This window comes from Cryptotermes secundus, unplaced genomic scaffold, assembly GCF_002891405.2.
Source record: "Cryptotermes secundus unplaced genomic scaffold, Csec_1.0 scaffold1834, whole genome shotgun sequence".
In the NCBI taxonomy this organism is placed as follows: Eukaryota; Metazoa; Arthropoda; class Insecta; order Blattodea; family Kalotermitidae; genus Cryptotermes; species Cryptotermes secundus.
Window position 1 is genome coordinate 1 of NW_019723944.1, and position 21,716 is coordinate 21,716.

Sequence of the window (21,716 nt, forward strand, 5' to 3'; positions counted from 1 at the left end):
GGCCAGAACTGAAGCATATTGCCTACCTGTAGCCCACTTATGAAATTTCGATATAAGCGATGGCGGAATTGAGGACCACAATTTTTCTGCCAAAGGAAAGTCCAAAATAATTCTGACTGTCCTTCCTCGGAGCAAACTGAAGGATGTACTGACGGAACTGCCTGCGAATGAGAGAGAAAACTGGGTGTCAGCAAGACCTGTACAAGGTCACGCAAAGGCACAAGAATCTCCACACGACAAGGATTTCGAGAAGATTTTCCGTCACTTTGACTTCCGAGCCGCCTTCGACTTTCCGCTAACTAACGAACTAACGAACATGTTAGTACAATTAGGGGTTTCTAAAAGAGGGGATTGAGAGCGGCGTGGCGTCACCGTTCCCCCTGGATCAGAAAGGGAATAGGTGTCATGTGATAGCTTGCGAATTATTTCTCCGTGTGTTGGTTGGACTAAACCGTCATGAAGCAGGAGGCGATGACGGTGGCTAGAGCCCGTGTTCACAGACTTCTTTTTCCTCTTCGGAGTACGACGAGAACCGATTGTGACCGAGGCTTTACCCGAGCGTCGTCTTGAAAAAGAAGTAATGTAATACGTGATTTTGAGCAAGTTGCACAGCAGATATTTCCATTCACTTTCGGACGGAATGGTGGACCGACAATCGCCTTACCAAGGAGCCGCTAAGAGGGGTGAATTTTAATATGATGTATACAAGCTGGAGTAAATTGTCATAGAAGAAGGACCTTTCTAGGTAAGGGGCTGTGTTAGAAGTTCCCGCGGGAACCACTTTGCCCAGCCATTACCTAGTGGCCTTCTAGTTAATAACAACCTGTACCCTGGCCGGTGGGCACAGCACGACACAGTCACACAAATGAGACGCCAGGAATGTTGATGTTCACCGCAGCGAGATTCGCAAACATCCTCTGTGCATTTTCTGAACGAAATTCATCATATATGGCTGACCCCGATTCTAGATTTCTTGCAGGGGACCCAGCTTTCACTTTGAGCTATTGTTGGCATTACTCAGTAAATCTAATATCCGCTTCTGTGTGTTTAGTTGGCCTCAGTTGTAGGCGACGTCGGCACTTTCTTGAGCACTTCAAGGTCGTTATGTATGGGCCGACAATTTAATAAGTTATTTCAGCTTACTATATATATATATATAAGTAGGCATTATTCATTTCTATGTATTCTTCCTTGTTCATAGACATATTTTTTCCAAATGTGATACCCTTTATTTAAATCAATCTCATGTAGTTAATTCTGTAACACATTTTCTTGTACGTACACAATAAATTATATATTAGTGAATTTATTTCTTTTATGGCTTACGACCCCCTTCCGAATCGCATTTCTGAAGTTGGCTACAGGAGGAGTGGTATTTCTCACGTGATCAATGTGGCAGGGAGGAAGTTAAAATATATCGGAAATAGTATAACAACTCAGTTGCGAATATTATCTTGTAATTATTTAATTTCCATGTCTCTAATGATATGTTATAATTATTTTGCCATAAATTATTGTCACTGTTACAACTCAAATGTACGCATGATCTTATTAATTCTCTATTTTATAACTCACTCATGCAGCTGTGTCCTTCTCGAGAAACTACTTAAGAATTCCCAAAATTATATGGAACCCGAATATTCATTGCCGTTTTCACGATAACCCTACACTGAGACAGTTTGATTGAGATATTTTAATCGTATTTATATCACTTAGATCCATTTTAATATTATCAACCTACCTACGTTTGGGACTGCCAAGTTCTCTCATTCCATTTGGCTTTCTCACCAATATCCTATATGCATTGCTCTTCTTCCGCATTCGTGCTACATTCCCTACCCATCTTACGCTCTTTGACTCTTTCACTTGATCATTCGAATTATTATATTCTAAGCCGCCTGTTCTCAAAAGAAATCTTCGTCTATGTCACTCCCTTAATGTCAGAGATAAAGTTTGGGATCCGTAGAGAACGGCTGTAATTTATTGTAGATGTAAAAGCGGTATGATGTGTTTCAAGGTTTCTTGAATATTTCATTAACATCGTTTATAGTATTATCATTAATTTTGCATCCATTGCCCTGTATTAAACGCTTTGCAGCACCTTTTGAATGTTCAAGACCGGTGTTCTGTTGTAGGTCTGCTAAGAGTATGCCATTTGCAACTTGTTCTTTTGTTATGACATAATCAGGAAGTAACGAACTATTTTCATTCTCAAAAGCTAAAACTGCAGCAGATCGTGCAATTTCTGCTTCTTTTTCACCAGGACACATTTTTGTTATTTCTGTGCCAAAACTTTTTTCGCTTCATTTATTTCTTGATTCTTTAGGGACTCTAGTTTTTTAATCTCATCAATTGGCAAATCGGTAAATGTCTCACAAAACGGCCAACATCTTGATCATGAACATTGCGAAAATATTGCGTGTAGTCTAAGGGCTTTAGCATACTGCCATCGAGCCATATAGCTCCATTTTCAGTTTTGCCCATCTTTTTTCCTTTCGCATTTAATAAAAGAGGCGTGGTAAGGCCAAATAATTCAGGTAAATTAAACTTTTTGCCAAGTTCAATTCCATTTACTATATTTCCCCACTGGTCTGACCCTCCAATCTGCAGACGACAGCCGTGCTTTTTATTCAAATCAACAAAATCATAAGCCTGCAACAGCATGTAGTTAAACTCAAGAAAGCTTAGATTTTGCTCCCTATCCAGCCTAATTTTTACACTGTCTAAACTTAGCATACGGTTCACAGAAAAATGCACTCCTACGTTGCGTAAAAAATCTATATATTTTATACTATCTAGCCAATCTGCTTTATTTTCTACGATTGCACCAGTCTTTCCATCGTTGAAAGATATTACTTTCTCGAGTGTTTTTTTATGCCAGATATGTTTTGGTTGATATTTTCCATAGGCAAGACACTCCTTGCTTTGTCTTTGCCGGATGGATCGCCAATTTTTGTTGTTCCACCCCCAAGCAAAACTATTAGCTTGTAACCAAATTTTTGCAGATGGCGGAGCATCATAATTTGGATTAAACTACCAATATTTAGGCTTGGTGCTGTGCAATCAAACCCAATGTATGCAGTTATATGATTATTTTGCGATAATACTCGATCTAACCCCTCAGCGTCTGTACACTGATATGGGTGTCCCCTTTCTTGGATAAAATTTAAAAACTCGGATTTATGTTTCATGGTTTGCTTTTGTCAGTTGAAATGATTATAATCTATGAGTCTTACAAATGAAAGAAAGTTAATTCCACAGTTGTTATATTTTATAATATCCCCTTACTTTCGATCTGAATATGTGAACCATTATGCCTTCAAAAATTCACAATTACCCAATTACCTTCATCCATACCTTCTACATCTGCTTTATCATGTGGCTTGAGATTTTTATTACATGCTCAGCTAATGCTCTCACGTGGCGGCTCGAATCGCCAGATGCAATAATCATATATTTTGCAATATCGGTTTTATTCTGCACATCAAAAGTGACTATATCATGACCTTTGTTTTGATCTATGATACTTACAATCATGTTTTTTATTAATTCTGCATCACCAGATACACTAGCCATCATTTTAAATTATATAATTTGTTTATAATAATATATTCAAAATTTCTAAACATGAACTATTTTTGGTATTACTAAGACCAAATTGTTCATGCTTTTGATGCAACAGTATATACAATACATATCCTTTTATATATAACTTAAGGATGGTTTTCTAATAGTGTATTTATTATGAGCAAAGCTCTTGTTTACTTAATCGGCTTTCCAGGTAGTGGTAAGTTTGCTATTGCACGAAACCTGGGTGAGATCATTGATGCGGTGATAGTAAGTAATAATCTATTCAACAATGTTATACTTAACATGGTTAAATTACAAAATGCTGAAGTTTCCGATGACCTATGGGAAAAAAATTTTGCGGTTAGAGAAAATATGCTAGCGGTACTGGGAGAACACCACATATAATTAAAGCATTATACATTTAAAAATGAGTTGATAGATGGTGGTTCTTACGACCAGAGAGTATACAGCTCAATGGTGAATTTAGTTGAAAAAATGGGTGTAGAAATTCTTCCTGTAGTATTGCATTGCAATAATGAAGAGTTAATAAAGCGTGTTGAATCAAAAGACAGGTACCAGGAAGGTAAAATTATTGATTCAGATTTTACCATAAAAAGGACTAGAGAAAAAAGGTTATTTGTACCTGAAGGTTCGCTTGAAATTGACAATTCGAACTTGAGTGCAAAGGAAATTGCAGAAAGAATTGTTAAAAAGATGAATAATGGAGAAAAATTAGTTAAAACTTCTGTAAATAATTTAACAGAGCGCACTCGTGGTTGAACAGAAAGATAAGTATCGTCTTTGTGTTGGCATAATGCTATTTAACAAACAAGGGCACGTTTTTGTTGGAAAACGCTTTGATAGTGACTTTTGCTTGGCAAATGCCGCAAGGAGGGGTTGATGATGGTGAAGAGCTGGAACATGCAGCGTTACGTGAGTTGCTAGAGGAAGTTAGCACTGATAAAGCAGAGATTATAGCCGAAAGTAAGGGTTGGATATACTACAACTTACCTGAGGAATTTATACCAACTTGTTGGAATGGGAGATATTCTGGCCAAAAGCAGAGATGGTTCTTAATGAAGTTTTATGGAGAGGATAAAGACATTAATATTAACTATACTGATCATCCAAAATTCAAAGAATGGCGTTGGCAAAGTGTAGATGATTTGGTAGCAAATGCTATATCCTTTAAGAAGGAAGTTTATAAAACAGTGATAGAAGAGTTTTCTTCTCAAATAAAAGCCTATATTATCGAATGAAAATTATAATAAATTTATGATAGTAGATTCTCATTGCCATTTGATTTATTTTTCTGATGATGAAATACCGAAAGTAATTTCAAGGGCAGAGCAAAATGGTGTAAAAGTTTTACATAACTTATGCACAAGCATTGATGATGTTCCTAAATTGTTAACAATTTCTTCGTCCTATGATTACGTTTACTTCTCTTTTGGTGTACATCCACTTGATATTACTGTAGAAAATGGTGAGTGTATACGTGTTGATGAACTAGTTGAATTTACCAAAAATCAAAAGGTAATTGGCATCGGTGAAACCGGATTAGATTTTTATAAATCTAATAACAAAAGCAATCGGAAAAAAGTTTTCCATTGCACATAGAAGTGGCAAGAATAACGGGGTTACGTTTAGTTATTCATGCTAGAAATGCTGATTGTGAAATGATTGATATGTTAAAGTCAGAAATGAAGAATGGTACTTTTAGTGGAGTAATGCACTGCTTTGCTTCTTCGAAAGAGCTTGCTTATCAATCTATAGATTTGGGATTGTATATTTCATTTTCTGGAATTATTACTTTTAAAAATGCTAGCTTACTGAGAGGAATTGCACAAGATGTACCACGTGAGCGTGTTTTAGTTGAAACTGATTCACCGTATCTATCACCTGAACCTTACAGAGGGGAAAAAAAGGAGCCGGCAATGGTAAAATATATTGTGGATTGCCTGGCGAAATTATGGAATGACTTACCCGATGAAGTCGCAGAGGTAACCACAAGCAACTTTTTAGGCTGTTTGCGAAACTCAAGTTATAAAGAAATCCTATAAAATATTAATTTACTTATAAACCTAAAGACTTCACTAAATCTTTCATTGCTTTCACAGAGTGATTGAACATCTCTTGTTCACTACCTTCCATTTTAACTTCTAAGACCTTTTCAACTCCGTTTTATACGACAATTACAGGAACGCCAATGAATAGGTCTTTCGCGCCATATTCACCACTGAGATAAGCAGCACATGGTAGTATACGCCTTTTATCTTTTAAATATGATTCTAGCATACATATGGCTGAAGAGGCAGGAGCATAGTACGCAGACCCAGACTTCAGTAAATCAACTATCTCTTTCCCACCATTACGAGTACGCTTGACTATTTCATCAACTTTTTCCTGTGTGATGAAACCCATATCAATGATTTGGGTAAGAGGAATGCCAGCAATGGAAGCACAGAGAATGAGTGGTACCATAGTGTTGCCATGTCCTCCAAGCACGAAAGCAGATATATCTTCAGTTCATATATTTAACTCACTTGCAAGAAAATAGCGAAAACGAGAAGAATCAAGCACTCCTGCCATTCCAACAATCATGTTAGTTGGAATGCCTGAAAATTTGTGCACCACTGAAACTATGGTATCCAAAGGATTAGTAATCACTATTACAAACGCGTTTGGAGAGTATTTTTTAATATTTTCACCAACCTCCTTCATTACTTTGGCATTAGTTTGGAGGAGATCGTCCCTGCTCATTCCTGGTTTTCTCGCATTACCAGCAGTTACTGTAATTGCATCGGAGTTTTTTTATATCTTCGTACCTATTTGTACCGATGATGCTAGTATTAAACCTGTCAATAGGGGACGATTCTGCAATGTCAAGTGCTTTACCTTGCGGTATTTCATCACTGACATCAAGTAAAACAACGTCACCAAGCTCCCTAAGCGCAATCATATGGGCAAGAGTTCCACCGATATTTCCTGCACCGATCAAAGATATTTTTTTTTCTTTGTACTGTCATTTTCTACTCCTTTATATTTACTTTTGTAGCTTTATCTTCCCAAGGGGATAAACTATCAAACATCCGAAAATCCTGATGCAAATCTATAGGATTATACACAAACTTTTTGCTTCTATATCATACCCAACTTCCTCATAGCCAGTGAGAGGAAAATCTTTCAACATTGGATAGCCTTTGAATCCATAATCCGTTAGGATCCTACGCAGATCGGGGTGATCAGAGAATTTTATTCCATACACATCGAACACTTCTCGCTCAAACCATGCAGCTGTACTGAATATATTCACTACACTTGTAGGCATATAACTTTCATATAGCTGAAGCTTTACATGTACCCTGATGTTACGCACAATGCTGAGCAAGTTGTATATTAGCTCAAAACGTTTTTCTCTATCCGGATAATCAACCCCCAAAATATCAACTAATAATTCAAACCTGCATTTCTCATCATCACGTAGAAAGAGCAAGTGATTTTCAATATCATCTAAAGCTGAATACATCGCAATAGTACAATCGCCTTGCTGAGTGGATTCACATTTGGTCTTTTTTTGTATATGCTTTGCAGTTTTATCCATGTTGTATATATTCCGAGTTCGTTTTATTGTATTTTGTAAGCATAGCATTCCATATAGCAATGCCTCAGCGGTTGGTGGGCATCCAGGAACATACACATCAACCGGTACAATTCTATCACAACCACGGACTACTGAATAGGAGTAATGATAATAAGCACCACCATTTGCACAACTGCCCATGGATACAACATACTTCGGATCTGCCACTTGGTCGTAAACCTTACGCAACGCTGCTGCCATTTTGTTAGTTAGTGTACCGGCAACAATCATAATGTCCGCTTGCCTTGGACTTGCACGAAACATTATGCCATATCTATCAAGATCGTAACGACTGGATGCAGTGTGCATCATCTCCACTGCACAACACGCAAGACCAAATGTCATTGGCCACAATGAGCCAGATCTTGCCCAATTCATTATATAGTCTATTAAATCACCAAATTTAGTGACAAGAAACCCTTCTTTCTTATAATGACCCCAATCATCATTAGTTAGGATTTGACCCGTCATAAACTTACTCCCATTCTAACGCACCTTTACACCATTCATAGATAAAGCCTATAGTGAGTATTGCAAGAAATATCATCATAGACCAAAATCCACAATAACTTATCTTGGACAAAGAAACAGCCCAAGGAAAAAGATAAGCAATTTCTAAGTCAAATATTATAAATAATATTGAAACTAAGTAAAACTTAATGTCAAAATTTTTTCTTGCTCTTGATAAAGGGTTGAAGCCGCACTCATATGTTGAAAGTTTTTCGCTATCAGGATTGCTCACTGCAAGAAACATCGGCAATATACCCAAAGCAAGAGATACTATGATTGATACGCAGATAAAAATTACTATGGTTAAATATTCACTCATTTAACAAAATATATAGAAAGCAACACTACAAACTTACATGCTTTCCTAATCTTTTACCACCTAAAATATTCACATGAAAATGTGGTATAACTTGTTCTCCGTTTTCACCGTAGTTAGTAACTAATCTGTACCCTGTTTTTTTCTAGATTATACTTATGTGTTATCTCTCTTACAGTTTTAAAGAAATTTACTATCTCCTCTGCAGAGGCTTTTAGAATAAAGTCATCATATGAAGTATATTGACTTTTTGGTACGACCAAAATGTGAACTGGTGCGTCAGGATATTTATCATAAAACGCCAACACACGCTCATTTTCGTGCACCTTCTCACAAGGTAACTCACCTCTTAATATTTGAGCAAAAATGTTATTACCATCATAACTTTTATTGCTCATATTTCAAGTCAGCCTCTCCAGTTTACTTTTTCATCGTTTTTTGCAGGTTTAGATAGTGATTTTATTGCTTCATCAAAGTCGAATTCAAAAAAGCACCCAGCTCTTTTACCTGCTCTTCGATACCTTGCGGCAATTGCATCTTTGTAGGAGATATAGTTTCTTTACCAAAAGGAAATTCGTTAGGGTTAGTTATACCAAAATACTTTTCATAATTTGTACCTTTAACAGTTTCTGAAGAATTCATAGTATTTGATGGCTTTTTAGGTACTGCAGTTTTTGACGATCTGTTATCATATTCTCGATATAATTTTTCCGCAATACCATGTAGCAATTTTCGGTCCGTGTGACATTCCAACTCTCCACCGGTGATTCCCGCCAGGCCTTTAAGGTTGTGATCAATTTTATCATAAATTCCTTTAAGAACAAGCTCTTTTATCTCTCCTGAACTCTTTCCTTTGTGTTCAGAATTGTTTTTAATATCGTTAGTGATTTTCTAAACATGAACTTCAATTACAACTTGGTTTTCTTCTCTAAAGATAGCTATGCTTGAGTACTTATCTTCCTTATTTAGTTCTTCTATTTCACCTAATTGTTCTCTCGTCAAATAAGGTACATCTCCCGTCAAAGTTTTTGATGCTAAAAATTTTATTCCCCCACTCTTATAGCTTCTTATTTCTACGCCGAGATTCTTGCTAGCTTGCGTAGTTTCTATAGGTGGGTCGTATTCCCTTTCTTTTTCAGGTACATTCATACCAACAGCTCCCTTTAACGAAACTGTGGCATTATGTTTCATTTCATCCAATGAAGCAAACGGCTTCTTTATAGGGTAAATGAGTGCTTTAGACACAAGAAGAAGTACGTCTTTTGTAGTTTCCGCGCCTTTTTTAACTGCCACGCCTACCTTAGCCCAGATATCTGTCATACATACCTCCTAAGTATTCCCATACTAAATACTATAATATACTCTAAATTATAAATGAAAACATTTAAACTTCTATGTCTATTATAAGATGAATTTATAGGGATTGCAAATATTATTTACAAATTTTCTTAAGCATGTAGTATTTTCGCTACTTTTATTGTTCAATTTGCTTTAAGGCTAATTTATGTTCAAGTGGAACGCAAATAATATCATCGATGTCACTGGTGGAAGAAAAGTAGGTAGTTGTAATTGGGTACACAACTCGAATATTTCAACAGATACAAGGTGATGTATTTATTGCTCTTAAAGGGAAGAACTTTGATGCGCATGATTTTTTACATGAAACATTTTTAAACGTAATCGAAGGTAAATATAGAAATCTTCCTCTACTTGTTGTGCAAGATACTCTCAAAGCTTTGCATGATATGGCATCATATTACATTAGAAGTGTTCTTGTTAGTGCTAAAGTTATTGCAATCACAGGTAGTGTCGGGAAAACTACTACAAAGGACATGCTGTACACTGTTTTATCATTATATGGAGTGTCTCATGTAAATGAAGGGAACTTGAATAATAATACAGGATTGCTTTGACAGTTCTGAAAGCTCCGGAAAGTTGCCAGTACTTAATTCTTGAAATGGGAATGAATAAAGCTGGTGAAATCAAAGAATTATCTAAGATTAGTAATCCTGATATCGCGGTTATCACCAACGTAGAACCTTCACATGTTGAAAAATTTTCGTCGCTACTTGATATTGCACAAGCAAAATTGGAAGTTCTGTATGGCATGAAAAATAACGGCACTTTGGTTTTGAACAGAGATAATAAATATCGTGACTATCTCTCATCACATGCCAATAGAGATGTAATAAGTTTTGGTAAAGATAAAAGTGCTACTGTTCATTTATTAGACCTAATAAGAAACGATGGCGGGCTGAATTTAAAAATTAGACTGAATAATAATCTGATCATAGACTGTAGTTTATCTGCGCAAGGCGAACATTTTGCATACTCTGTGTTGGCTGTTGCAGCAGTTGTACAAAGACTCGGACTTGATTTATCGAAATTACCACTTGCACTTGAAAATTTTAGTGTAACCAAAGGCAGAGGTAGTGTTCACAAAGCTAAATACAATGGGAAGAACGTATATTTGATTGATGATTCTTATAACGCCAATCCTGCTTCAATGAAAGCTGCAATAAGAACTTTAGGTACATATTCTAATCGGAGAAAAGTAGCATTACTCGGCAATATGCTAGAGCTTGGTAATGAAAGCGTAATATTTCATACAAAGTTGCTTGATTTTATCGTAGAATGTGATGTGAGTAAAGTTTATACGGTCGGTAAATTTATGTTAGAATTGCACAGGCTTTTGCCAAGCAATATGAAAGGTGCGCATTTTAATGACTCCAATCAATTGAAAAGTGATTTAGCTAATATTGTTCAGAATAATGATGTAATTCTAGTTAAAGGCTCACGTGGAATGAAAATGGATCTTATAGTACAGAGACTCATAATGGAATATTAAATAAAACTACTGTATTAATTTAGGGTTTAGTTATTAGAAGTTTTAATCGTGACAAGACGTGTAGTTATTTTTGGTGGAACAGGATTTATAGGAAAACACATCGTAAGACGTCTGGAAGCAGCGGGGTATTTAATATGAATATTTACTCGTTACCAAGAAAACGCTGCTTGCCTGAAACTATGTGGAAATTTAGGGCAAATATCAGTACTTAAAGGCAATTTTTTTTAATAAAAAATCAATTTTAGGAAGTACAGAGGAATGTGATGCAGTCATAAACTTAGTAGGAATATTATATGAGACAAAAAAGCATGATTTCTATGCCATTCATGTTGGCATAGCTGAAAGAATAGCAAGAGCTGCAAAGATAAAAAATGTACCCATGATGATACATTTTTCTGCTATGGGGATAGAAAATAGCAAGCTGTCAAAATATGCCCAAAGTAAATTGGAAGGCGAAAAAGCTGTAACTTCAGCATTTCCAGAAGCAATAATAATTAGACCCAGCCTTGTATTTGGCAAAGAAGATAGTTTCTTTGATAAATTTGTGAAGTTAGCGACGATTCTTCCTTTTTTGCCGCTAATTGGCGGTGGAACAACTAAATTTCAGCTGATATGTGTAACCGACCTAGCTGAAGTAGTATATCGTATCATCAACCTTAACAAAAAAGATAAGAAAATATACAATATAGATGGACCAAAGATCCATTCTTTCAAAAGCCTATTAAAGTTTATTTTGAATGTTACTAACAGAAAGTGCTTGTTAGTCAACGTATCTTTCCCAATGGCCAAGTTAATAGCTTTCTTCTTAGAAAGTAGGATCATTTCTATGTTGCTAAAGCGTATAACCGGTGATACAAATCCCATGCTTACTCGAGATCAGGTGAAAGTTATGATGAGTAGCTCAATCGAAAAATCAACTGACCTTGAAACAATAAAAATCCGTCCATTATCAATTGAAAATATAGTGCCAGAATACTTCAAGGTTTATAGAAAGTATTGAGGAGAAAGCGTGGCAGGTGTTGCAAAGAGATTTAAAATTGGCAAGACAGCTTTATATGAGTGGGGGGAAAAGGCGTAGGGAAACAGGAGATTTTTGGTCAAAAAAAGCCTGGAAGCGTGGGTTATAATTATAAAATTACCGACTGGGATGCATCTGCTGATACCAATTCCACTACACAGAAAACGGATAGACGACGGTGGAAAAAAAGCTATAACGTCATCCAATAGAAACAAAAACTACTTGACAACCTTCACCAGTTTCATTATCATGATACTGGAGGTGTTCAGTTATCTTTATCTATACAGATTAAACGACAAGAGTATTATGGTTGGTGTCTTATGTTTATTTTTTTGCACTATGTGCATCTCATGTCTTTATAAACTTTCAAGGGTTTTACCTAATATAAGCTAAAATGCGCTTGTTAAAGCGTTTAAGACAATAAAAAAAGCCAATTTAAAAGATAGATAGTGAATAACTAGCCAACAGGGTTTCTTTCGCCTTTTTTCTGCTTGGTAAATTTCTTATCGTTTAAATTTAGATCTGTTGCGGTTTAAAACTCGCTAAATTGCAGCGTTTAAGACTTAAAAAAACGCCAATACTGAAAATAAACAATGGCCAGGGTTTCTTTTGCCTTTTTTTCGCTTGGTAAACTTCTTAATTTTATAGCTAAAGCAATTTAAGAGCACACAAAAAACGCCAATATTTAAAATAATGTGACATGTTGCGCAAAGCCGAGCCCCCCCCCACACCAGCAGTGACGCGGCTGGTGAGTCAGCGCTCCCCTCCCACCCCTCAGCGGTAACGTAACGCTCGCGTAACGGGCGAGACATCACCCCGCCACTCCCCTCCGCGGTGACGTCACCGAGTGATATCGCGGTCGCTAGGCAACGCGAGTCAACAGCGGTGACGTAACGCGCCACGCTAACGTACCCGTAATCAATTTCCTACTGTGATGTGGCACTCATTACGCAACCGGTAAGCACCGCGGCTATATAAGTGGACTCCACAGCAGCTGACAGGACAGTTGAAACATAGCAGCCTGCGAGTGTGCGATAACGAAGAAGTCAGCGAGCGGAAGAATTATTGTGTGCTTTCCAGACATAGTGATTGCTGTAGTACAGTTATACTCGGAGTGTGTATTTCAGGGAGAGTTGTATAGCTCCCGCGTTATTAGTACGTGAAGTTTCGTGAAGATTGTGTTAAGAGATTGTGTTGTAGGGTTTGTAAAGTGTGGAAACCCGCGAAATTGTGATAATTAATTGTAGCCGTTATTTGTAGATTGTTAAATAAACCAATTAACCATCTCTACGGCTTCTTCAGTAACGTAAACACGTTACAATAATATCCCTTTTTCTAGGTTATGCGAGAAGTTTAATCCCTTTTCTTTTTCAAAAAAACATTTCCAGTAAAGGCACCATATTAATCAATGTCACAAAAGATTAAATTATTTACTTTCTTTTTAAATATACATAAAGTAAAAATGTATTGTTATTATTATAACAAAGTTAGATATATTAGTTGACATTTAAACGCAGTGAGATATAGTATTACTGTAGGTTTTATGGTTATGTTGTAATTGGTATGGGACTAGTGCGATTCGAACGCACGGCCTTCGGATTAGGAATCCAATGCTCTATCCTACTGAGTTATAGTCTCATGTTTTCTATTATCTGCACAAAATTATAGCAAAAATCTTGTACTTTTCTAGATCTCCTGCATCACCAATTTATAATAACAAAAAACATTTCTGTATATTTTTTGAGTATAATGCTATTATATTTAATAATACGGTTTAAATTGATGCTAGTTAACAACATTAGTTATTCCTATAACAATCAAGACAATTTCACTTTAAGCAACATAAATATTGAGATAAAGAGAGGAAATGTTGCATGTCTACTTGGACATTCAGGTTGCGGCAAATCAACGATTTTAAAATTAATTGCAGGGATAGAAAATCCAAAATCTGGCACCATTTTTATAAATGATAGGCTAGTTGCAAGTAGCCACACATCAATTGCAATAGAGCATAGGAATGTCGGATTGATTTTTCAACATTCTGCTCTATTTCCTCACAAAACAGTAGTAGAGAATATAACTTTTGCTATTCATAGCTCACTGCATTGGAAATTTTGAAGCTATTAAACATAGAAAAATATGAAAATATGTATCCTAATGCCCTATCGGGAGGGCAGCAACAATTAGTTGCAATAGCGAGAGTAATGGCACAAAATCCTGATGTTGTGTTGCTCGATGAACCATTTTCTAACTTAGATATACTGTCAAAGTGCCGAATAAGACATCATATATTGTCCCTTTTTAGTAGTAAAAATACCCCCGTGTTAATGGTAACTCACGATCCGCAAGAAGCATTAAATGTTGCAGATTTTATCTACGTAATGAAAAGCGGTAAAATTATCCAATCAGGAGTTTCCAGTGATATATATATCATAGTCCTAAAGATCATACGCTAGCAAAGTTCTTTAGTGAGTTCTCTTCTACTTTGCAGTTAGGTGATGAGCTTCCGTTTGATGGTATACTTGCTGCAAGAAAATAATCTAGTCTGAAATTATTATAAAATAGAATCAAACACTAAAAAATTTTGATCTACAACTAAATAAGGTGATAAGGTGATATAATTCATGTGTTACTTGACTTCAGTCAGGTTTCAATTTCTAAAGGTTAATATTTTAAATGGAGGTACAAATGAGCTTAGGACCATGGCAATTATTTCTAGTCTTAATAATAATCTTAGTTCTGTTTGGCGCAGGTAGGTTACCACAAGTTATGGGTGATCTGGGAAAAGGCATTAAAAACCTTAAACAAGAACTTAAGGACTCAGAGAAACTATCAGCTAACGAGCCAGATCGTTAGCGTCTTTATACTTTGTGACACGTACTTTAGTGCCTGTCATTTGTTTAAAAACTTAAACATTGAAATACTGCGGTAATTATGTTAGTTAGAAGGAATCATTTTGTTAAAGGATAATTGTGCAAAAAAGTGAGAAATTAGCCGAAAATAAAAAATTAGCTACTGATATTCTAAAAGAGGTTGCAGACACCAACAACGCCAATAGTGATAAAATAACACTGTTTGACATAAAAACAGCCCTGCATGAGCGCAGTTTTGGTATTTTAATAATTATCTTCTCTTTGCCACTTTCAGTACCTATACCGGTTCCACCTGGCTATACAACTATACTTTCTATACCTCTAATCCTATTCTCACTGCAGCTTCTGTTGGGGTTTGATTCTCCTTGGATGCCTCACTGGTTGGAAAGAAAGTCTTTTCAACGTTCAACACTAGCTCTTGGGATAGAAAAAACTTCTCCTGCTTTAAGAAAAATAGAAAAGTTCATGAAACCGAGAACGTCTTTCATTTTCTGCGGGCCAGGTGAAAAGATTTTAGCTTTCATAACGCTGCTTTGTGCATTATCGATAGCCATTCCGCTACCCCTAACTAACTTCATTCCTGCAATTGGAACAACTCTCATTTCACTTGGTATTATGAGTAAAGATGGGCTTCTCTCTATACTGGGAGTCTTAGTGTCTTTATGCGGGTTGCTACTTATCCTTGTTGTAATAGTTAAAGGACCACAGCTCATACTTGGAGCATTTTGTTTTCTAAAAAGTTAGGCTCTATAACACCTTAACAAAAAAAAGAGCCTTTTATACCGATCGATAAAGATCATGTAAAGATGTACGTTTGCGGACCAACGGTATATGATACAGCACACATAGGTAATGCGCGTTCTGTTGTTGTTTACGACGTATTATTTCAACTGCTTAAATTTTGTTATGGCAAAGTTACTTATGTGCGCAACATAACCGATATTGATGATAAGATAATCAACGCAGCAAGTGAGAAAAATAGCAGTGTAGAAAGCATCAGCACATACTATACTAGGACTTTTCACGAAGACATGAGAAGCATGAACTATGCAGAGCCAACATACGAACCAAAAGCAACGGAAAATATAGATTATATCATCAAATTAATTGAACATTTGCTGCAATCTGGTCATGCCTATGAATCCAATAAGCATGTATATTTTAGCGTAGAGTCTTACTCTGAGTACAGTGCTTTATCAGGAAAAGAAATTGATGAATTGGATTATGGCAACAGAGTTGAAGTCAGTGAAAATAAAAAACATCCCGGAGATTTTGCACTATGGAAGCCTGCAAACGATACTGACTATAAGCTTTCAAGCTACTGGAGTAGTCCATGGGGAGAAGGAAGGCCAGGATGGCATATAGAATGTTCAGCAATGTCACATGCTTACCTTGGTCAAGACTTCGACATTCACGGCGGCGGTATAGATTTACAATTTCCTCATCATGAAAATGAAATTGCGCAGAGTAAATCTGCATTTGCCGGATCAGTATTTGCAAAATATTGGGTACACAACGGTTTTCTTACGGTAAATAAAGAAAAGATGAGCAAGTCCCTACTTAATATAATCAAGATAAGAGATCTACTCCATAGCGGAATAAAGGGTGAAGTAATACGTCACGCACTGCTCAAGACTCACTATAGAAAACCATTTGATTGGACAAAAAATGTTATTTCTGAGTCACAAGAAACTCTAAACAAGTTTTATCGGTTATTACGTGACGTGGACGTAATAACTATTGAGAAAATTGATGCAGAAGTCTCTAAAGATTTCGTAGAGGCTTTAATAAACGACTTAAATATCCCTGAAGCCTTAGTCATATTGCATGAAATGGCCACAAAAATCAATAGAACGAATAACGAAAATGAGAAGCTCTAATTAACAGAGAGTTTCGTTAAGAGCGCAAGATTTATTGGTCTGCTCAGGTCAAGTTATCAAGAGTGGTTTACTGCTGGCGTGAGTCATCAAGAAATAGAAAGACTAATAGATTTAAGAAGGACAGCAAAACAAAACAAAGATTACGGTACTGCAGACAAAATAAGAGAGCAACTAAAACAAATGGGAATCTCAATCTCTGATAACGAAGATGGTACAACGACCTGGTAAACTTATATGGAAAATTATCTTCTGTTGTTCACAGATAACCTAATATCATCGCTGATCTTACCTATATATCATGGCTTTGTGTTTTATACTATCTTGTATTTCAGGTCGTATTACAATCCACTACTTATGTTACTTTTCGGAGTATTAGGATCAAGCATCGGTGGGGTAGTTAATTGGTATTTAGGTAGAATAACAAATTATATTAGGAAGTCATACCACAAACTAGAGAGCGGGCGTAAAACTCCAAAAATCATAAGAAATCTACTGGTCTGTGCAGTTGCACTACTTTCGTGGGTACCAGCACTTGGAAGCGCGATTCAAGTTTTATCAAGTTATTTTAAGTTAAACCTCAGTGTTTTTACTTTGTTAACTATCCTATCCAACTTTTCTACTTGTTATACCTCACCATTACTGCTTAGTGGCTTTTGCCTTACGCCTACTAATGCAGCTAGAATTAGTACTTTTATCATTGTATTTTAGTATTAAGTCAGAATAGAACGTAAGTATGGCATCATTCTTTCTCACAAACACCGATTGATGATTGTCATCTTCCATTTTATATAGGCACATTCCATCTTTCCCCAATGCCTTAAATGCTTTAGTTGCTGAAACTAAAACATCATCAGCATGAAGGTTATATGCATACCCATTTGGGCACTTAACTTTTACTTCTCCATCTTTTCCTAAATATTTCGTTCCAAATGTATAAACTGGTGGATCAATTTCTAATTTATTGCACAGAGACTTATCATTCCAAATCGCACCTGCCCATTTATATTCTTGAGCCTCAACGTACCTACCTATAAAATGCATATCACCAAGCCCCAATCTATCTGGCTCACCACAAAAAAATAAGCCCAAACCCTATAGTTTCTTTTTCAATTCCACTATTTTAAACCAAATCTTAGTTAGTTCATCCTTGAATAACTCCAAGTCTGCATTTGGTGTAATCACTTGATGATCGAGCCTATCATATATTCCTTCTACTACTTCTTGATGCTGTGGACAATTAAGCAAAACTCTGAAATCTTCTCTATCGGGGTATGATCCCCAATCTCCACAAACTTTTAACACTCCCTTATCAAAGTCAGTCAACTCCGGAAGTGGTGAAATGTAGTCTGGCCCCGCAGAATTTGTTTTGAAGAATGGCTCAAAATCAATTCGTGAGTTTGTATCATTAAAGTAATGATCCTTAATATAAAAAACAAATCCTATTACCGGTATTATTAAGCATAAAATTAGCCTGTTTTTCTTTGACATAATCACGATACAGCTTCACAAAAAAAGCTAGGGTACAAGCAACAATTTAAAAAAGCTTTAATCCGACGTTAATTGCAGTGCAGCAACTCCTAGCATTCCGTCACCACTTAGCCAGCTTAAAAACGCACCTCTATCGGTTGAAACATACGTAAAATCTTTATCAGTAAGACCTGCAGCATTTATTGCAGATAAACTGTCTCCTCCCCCTATCACGCTAGTTAATTTTCCTTATTGTGTCAAACTACTTACGATTTTCATCACCTCTATTGTGCCATTTGCAAAAGCTGAATGTTCAAAGACACCAATAGGTCAATTCCACAGCAGAGTCTTGCTGCTTGCTACCATACTGCTTATCGTGCCCAAGGTTTTAGAGCCGATATTTAAAATTACATCATCATCCAAAATGGATTCGGTGTTTCTTAAAATGCCAGTGCTGTAATCAGAGTTTACTGCAACCAAAACATCTTCAGGCACAATTATTTTGCAATTGTTTTTATTTGCTGTTTCAATAACATTATGAAGAAAATCAACGACGCCGCTTTGAAAGAAAGATTGCCGATATTCACTCTATTAAACAACAAAAAATTGAAGAAAGCAGTCTTCTGGGATTTGGCACCGTGTATATGTGGTGTTAACCGACGTTTCGGAGGAACGTATCGCCCCCATCTTCAGGGTTGAAGAAAAAGTATAAGTAAATATGCNTGTTAGCAATTGCACCACCAAGAACTAGATAATTGACCTTTTCTGCTAGTTTTATAAGCATTTTTATTTTAGTCGATATTTTAGCTCCCCCAACTATCGCAGTAATAGGTTTAGCATTAAATGATATGGCCTTTTCAAGATACATTAGCTCATCTTGTAAGCAAAATCCTGCATAGTAAGACAAAAATTCTGTAACACGTGAAATAGAAGCATGAGCTCTGTGAGAGCAAGAAAATGCATCATTTACATATATATCTGCTAGTGATGCTAGTTGTTTAGCAAAATTCGAGTCATTCTGCTCCTCTCCTTTATAAAACCTCAGATTTTCCAGTAATATTACATCCCCTCCGTCCACCTCATTTACTGGTTTTTGTACTTTTTCGCCAATGCAATCATTAACAAACTTTACCTCTTTATTTAATAACTGCGATAAAGTTTCAACTATATTTTTTAGTGACAAACTATTGTTTTTGGCTTTTGGGCGTCCAAAATGTGATATGATAATAATCTTTGCGCTCGCATTTACCAAATGCTGAATAGTAGGCCTGTGCTATAGTCTTATACTGAAAATCAGAAATTTTATTTACGCTGTAGAATACAGATTTATTTTCATATTCTAATATATCGCTAAGTGGTGGGCGGTTAGGTTCAAACACTCCATTGCCTGCAGCAATGACAACAGCTTTGCACTTCACTTCTGTGCCTATGTTCGTTATTAAAGTAAAGTTTTTACCGTCGTCATCCGAGATTTTTTCCACCTTTTGACTTGGTGGTAAACAGGCTCAAATGGCGAAGCTTGCTCCATTAATTGTTCAATTAGCTTTCGAGCAGTAATTATAGAATAACCAGGTATATCATATATCGGTTTTTCTGGGTAAAGAGCGGTACATTGCCCTCCCGCTTGATCCAAAACATCTATGATATGACATTTCATATCGAGCATTCCTGCTTGAAAAGCAGTGAATATTCCAACAGGTCCTGCACCTATTATTACAATGTCAGTTTTCATATCAGGTAATAATTTATTTAGATATTAGCTTTCTTTGCGAGCAAGGTCAATCGCTTACAAATATCAGATTCTCGCATAGCTTTTAGCAGCGCGCTAGGCGCATACCAAACATAAAAAAAACTACTTGACAATCTTCACCGTCACCCTTATCATAGCATTGAAGCTATATATTTAACTTTCCAATCTGTGCTGGTTAAAATGACAAGAAAACTTTTATTTGGCGTAATATTGTTTAATTTTTCGCACTATGTACACTGCATGTATTTTTAAAACTCCTGGTTTTCAAGCTGAAACGCGCTTATAAGTCATTTAAGACATCACCCAACACCGGATTTTAAAACAGAGAATGGAATAATTAGCTACCTCGGGGTTTTATTGTCTTTTTTTCTGCCTGATAAATTTCTTAAATATTATAGCTTAGGCTAGTTGCATTTAAAAGCAGCTAAATTGCAGCGTTTAAGACTTAAAAAACGCCAATACTGAAAATAGATGCTGACTAGGGCTCCTTTTGCCTTTTTTCCCCGCTTAGTAAATTTCTTAAACATAGAGATTACTGAATGCAACCTTCGCAAGAAAGGTTTTCATGAAAGTAGCAGAGACTTGCACCTGCAACCACAAATTACCTGTAATTGCAATGTTCATGTGTCGCACTACTTGCATAGCAGAGCAACGCAAGCTTATGCGAATGATATCTGTTATTATAATTGTAGTATATGCTAGTTTAGTAATAAATTAACTAATAGACATTATAATATTGATAATTGTAAATTTATTGAGAGATTTATAAGTGAAAAGAAATACATTTTTAAGATAGATCACAGTAAGGCCATTGAAAAGTTTGGAAGAAGCCTTGATACTCATGTTATAGAGAAAGCCACTAGCAGCGACTTTAAAGTAACATGTGTTAATTATTTATATTATAAAGAAACCGAAGTTGATGCAGATTACAAAGATAACGGTTCATCGTATAGAATGGTGCTCTTTGCCCCTGACTTATATTTTACTATAGTAAAAAGTAAAAATATAATTGATATAGTAAAAGATGAGGATGGTTCAGTTAAAATAGTGAAAAGTAATGATTATGGAGATGAAAATGCAATTGCTTAATTTTCAGTTAAAAATGGAAATAACTTCTAGGTTTCAAAATGATGAAAGGTTGATAACTAGGGCCCGGATTTTCATGACATGTCATATTTTTTTCCTAGGGTTTATTTTATGCCCGCCCCTTTCTTACTTCACCTGTTTCCGTCTAGAGCTTCTCGAGAATCACTGTTAGGTGCCCTCTTTTCTCTCACCGTTCCTCTTGTTGTGCGATGCGATGCAACTTCCAGCCTCGCCTTACCTGTTGCAGCGTCGCTCGTCTTCTCCTTGTTGTAGCACTCTTTACTTTCTCAGGGTTTTTATTTTTTTATGCTAGCCAGTAGGTAGGGCAAGGAGATCTATCCTCAGGATCGCATACAGGACCTTAACTCAGAAGAGCACAGGGAAGCGATCAAATGCACACGTACAACATGATTCTGGTTTATTTTGGCACCATTTCTTTGATAACCGTTCACACTTATCACTACAACACGTACATTAATATGACAGTTAAATGACTTGCTGATTCGCAAACTCGCCTGTTAATTTATTTATTTCTTTATTTACTTATACTTGGCTGAACCATTTGTTTTTAAATTTAGCTGATGTAATTTCCGGTCCGTGCACAAAGTAACATGATAATAGAGTCCTTTGTTTGAATTTGGAAGAACGTAAGTTTACGTCCGTGCACACCAACGAATCGTAACCGACTGACTTTCAAAACCGACGCTCTGGATAGCGTCCCTTTAGTTCCCGCTCTCCTGAATTCAAGACACATC

General features: G+C 36.3%; 1 protein-coding gene and 1 non-coding gene across 2 annotated transcripts; one reads left to right on the forward strand and one right to left on the reverse strand.

Moving 5' to 3' along the window:
• Positions 1-7,233: 7,233 nt before the first annotated feature.
• Positions 7,234-10,887, forward strand: LOC111862236 (UDP-N-acetylmuramoyl-tripeptide--D-alanyl-D-alanine ligase-like). Its single transcript, XM_023847449.1, is given in 3 exon segments — positions 7,234-7,278; positions 9,638-9,944; positions 9,947-10,887. Coding segments are annotated over 3 exon segments (1,293 nt in total).
• Positions 10,888-13,469: 2,582 nt separating this feature from the next.
• On the reverse strand, positions 13,470-13,543 carry Trnar-ccu. Its single transcript has one exon. It is a non-coding gene; the product is annotated as a tRNA-Arg (tRNA).
• Positions 13,544-21,716: the final 8,173 nt, after the last annotated feature.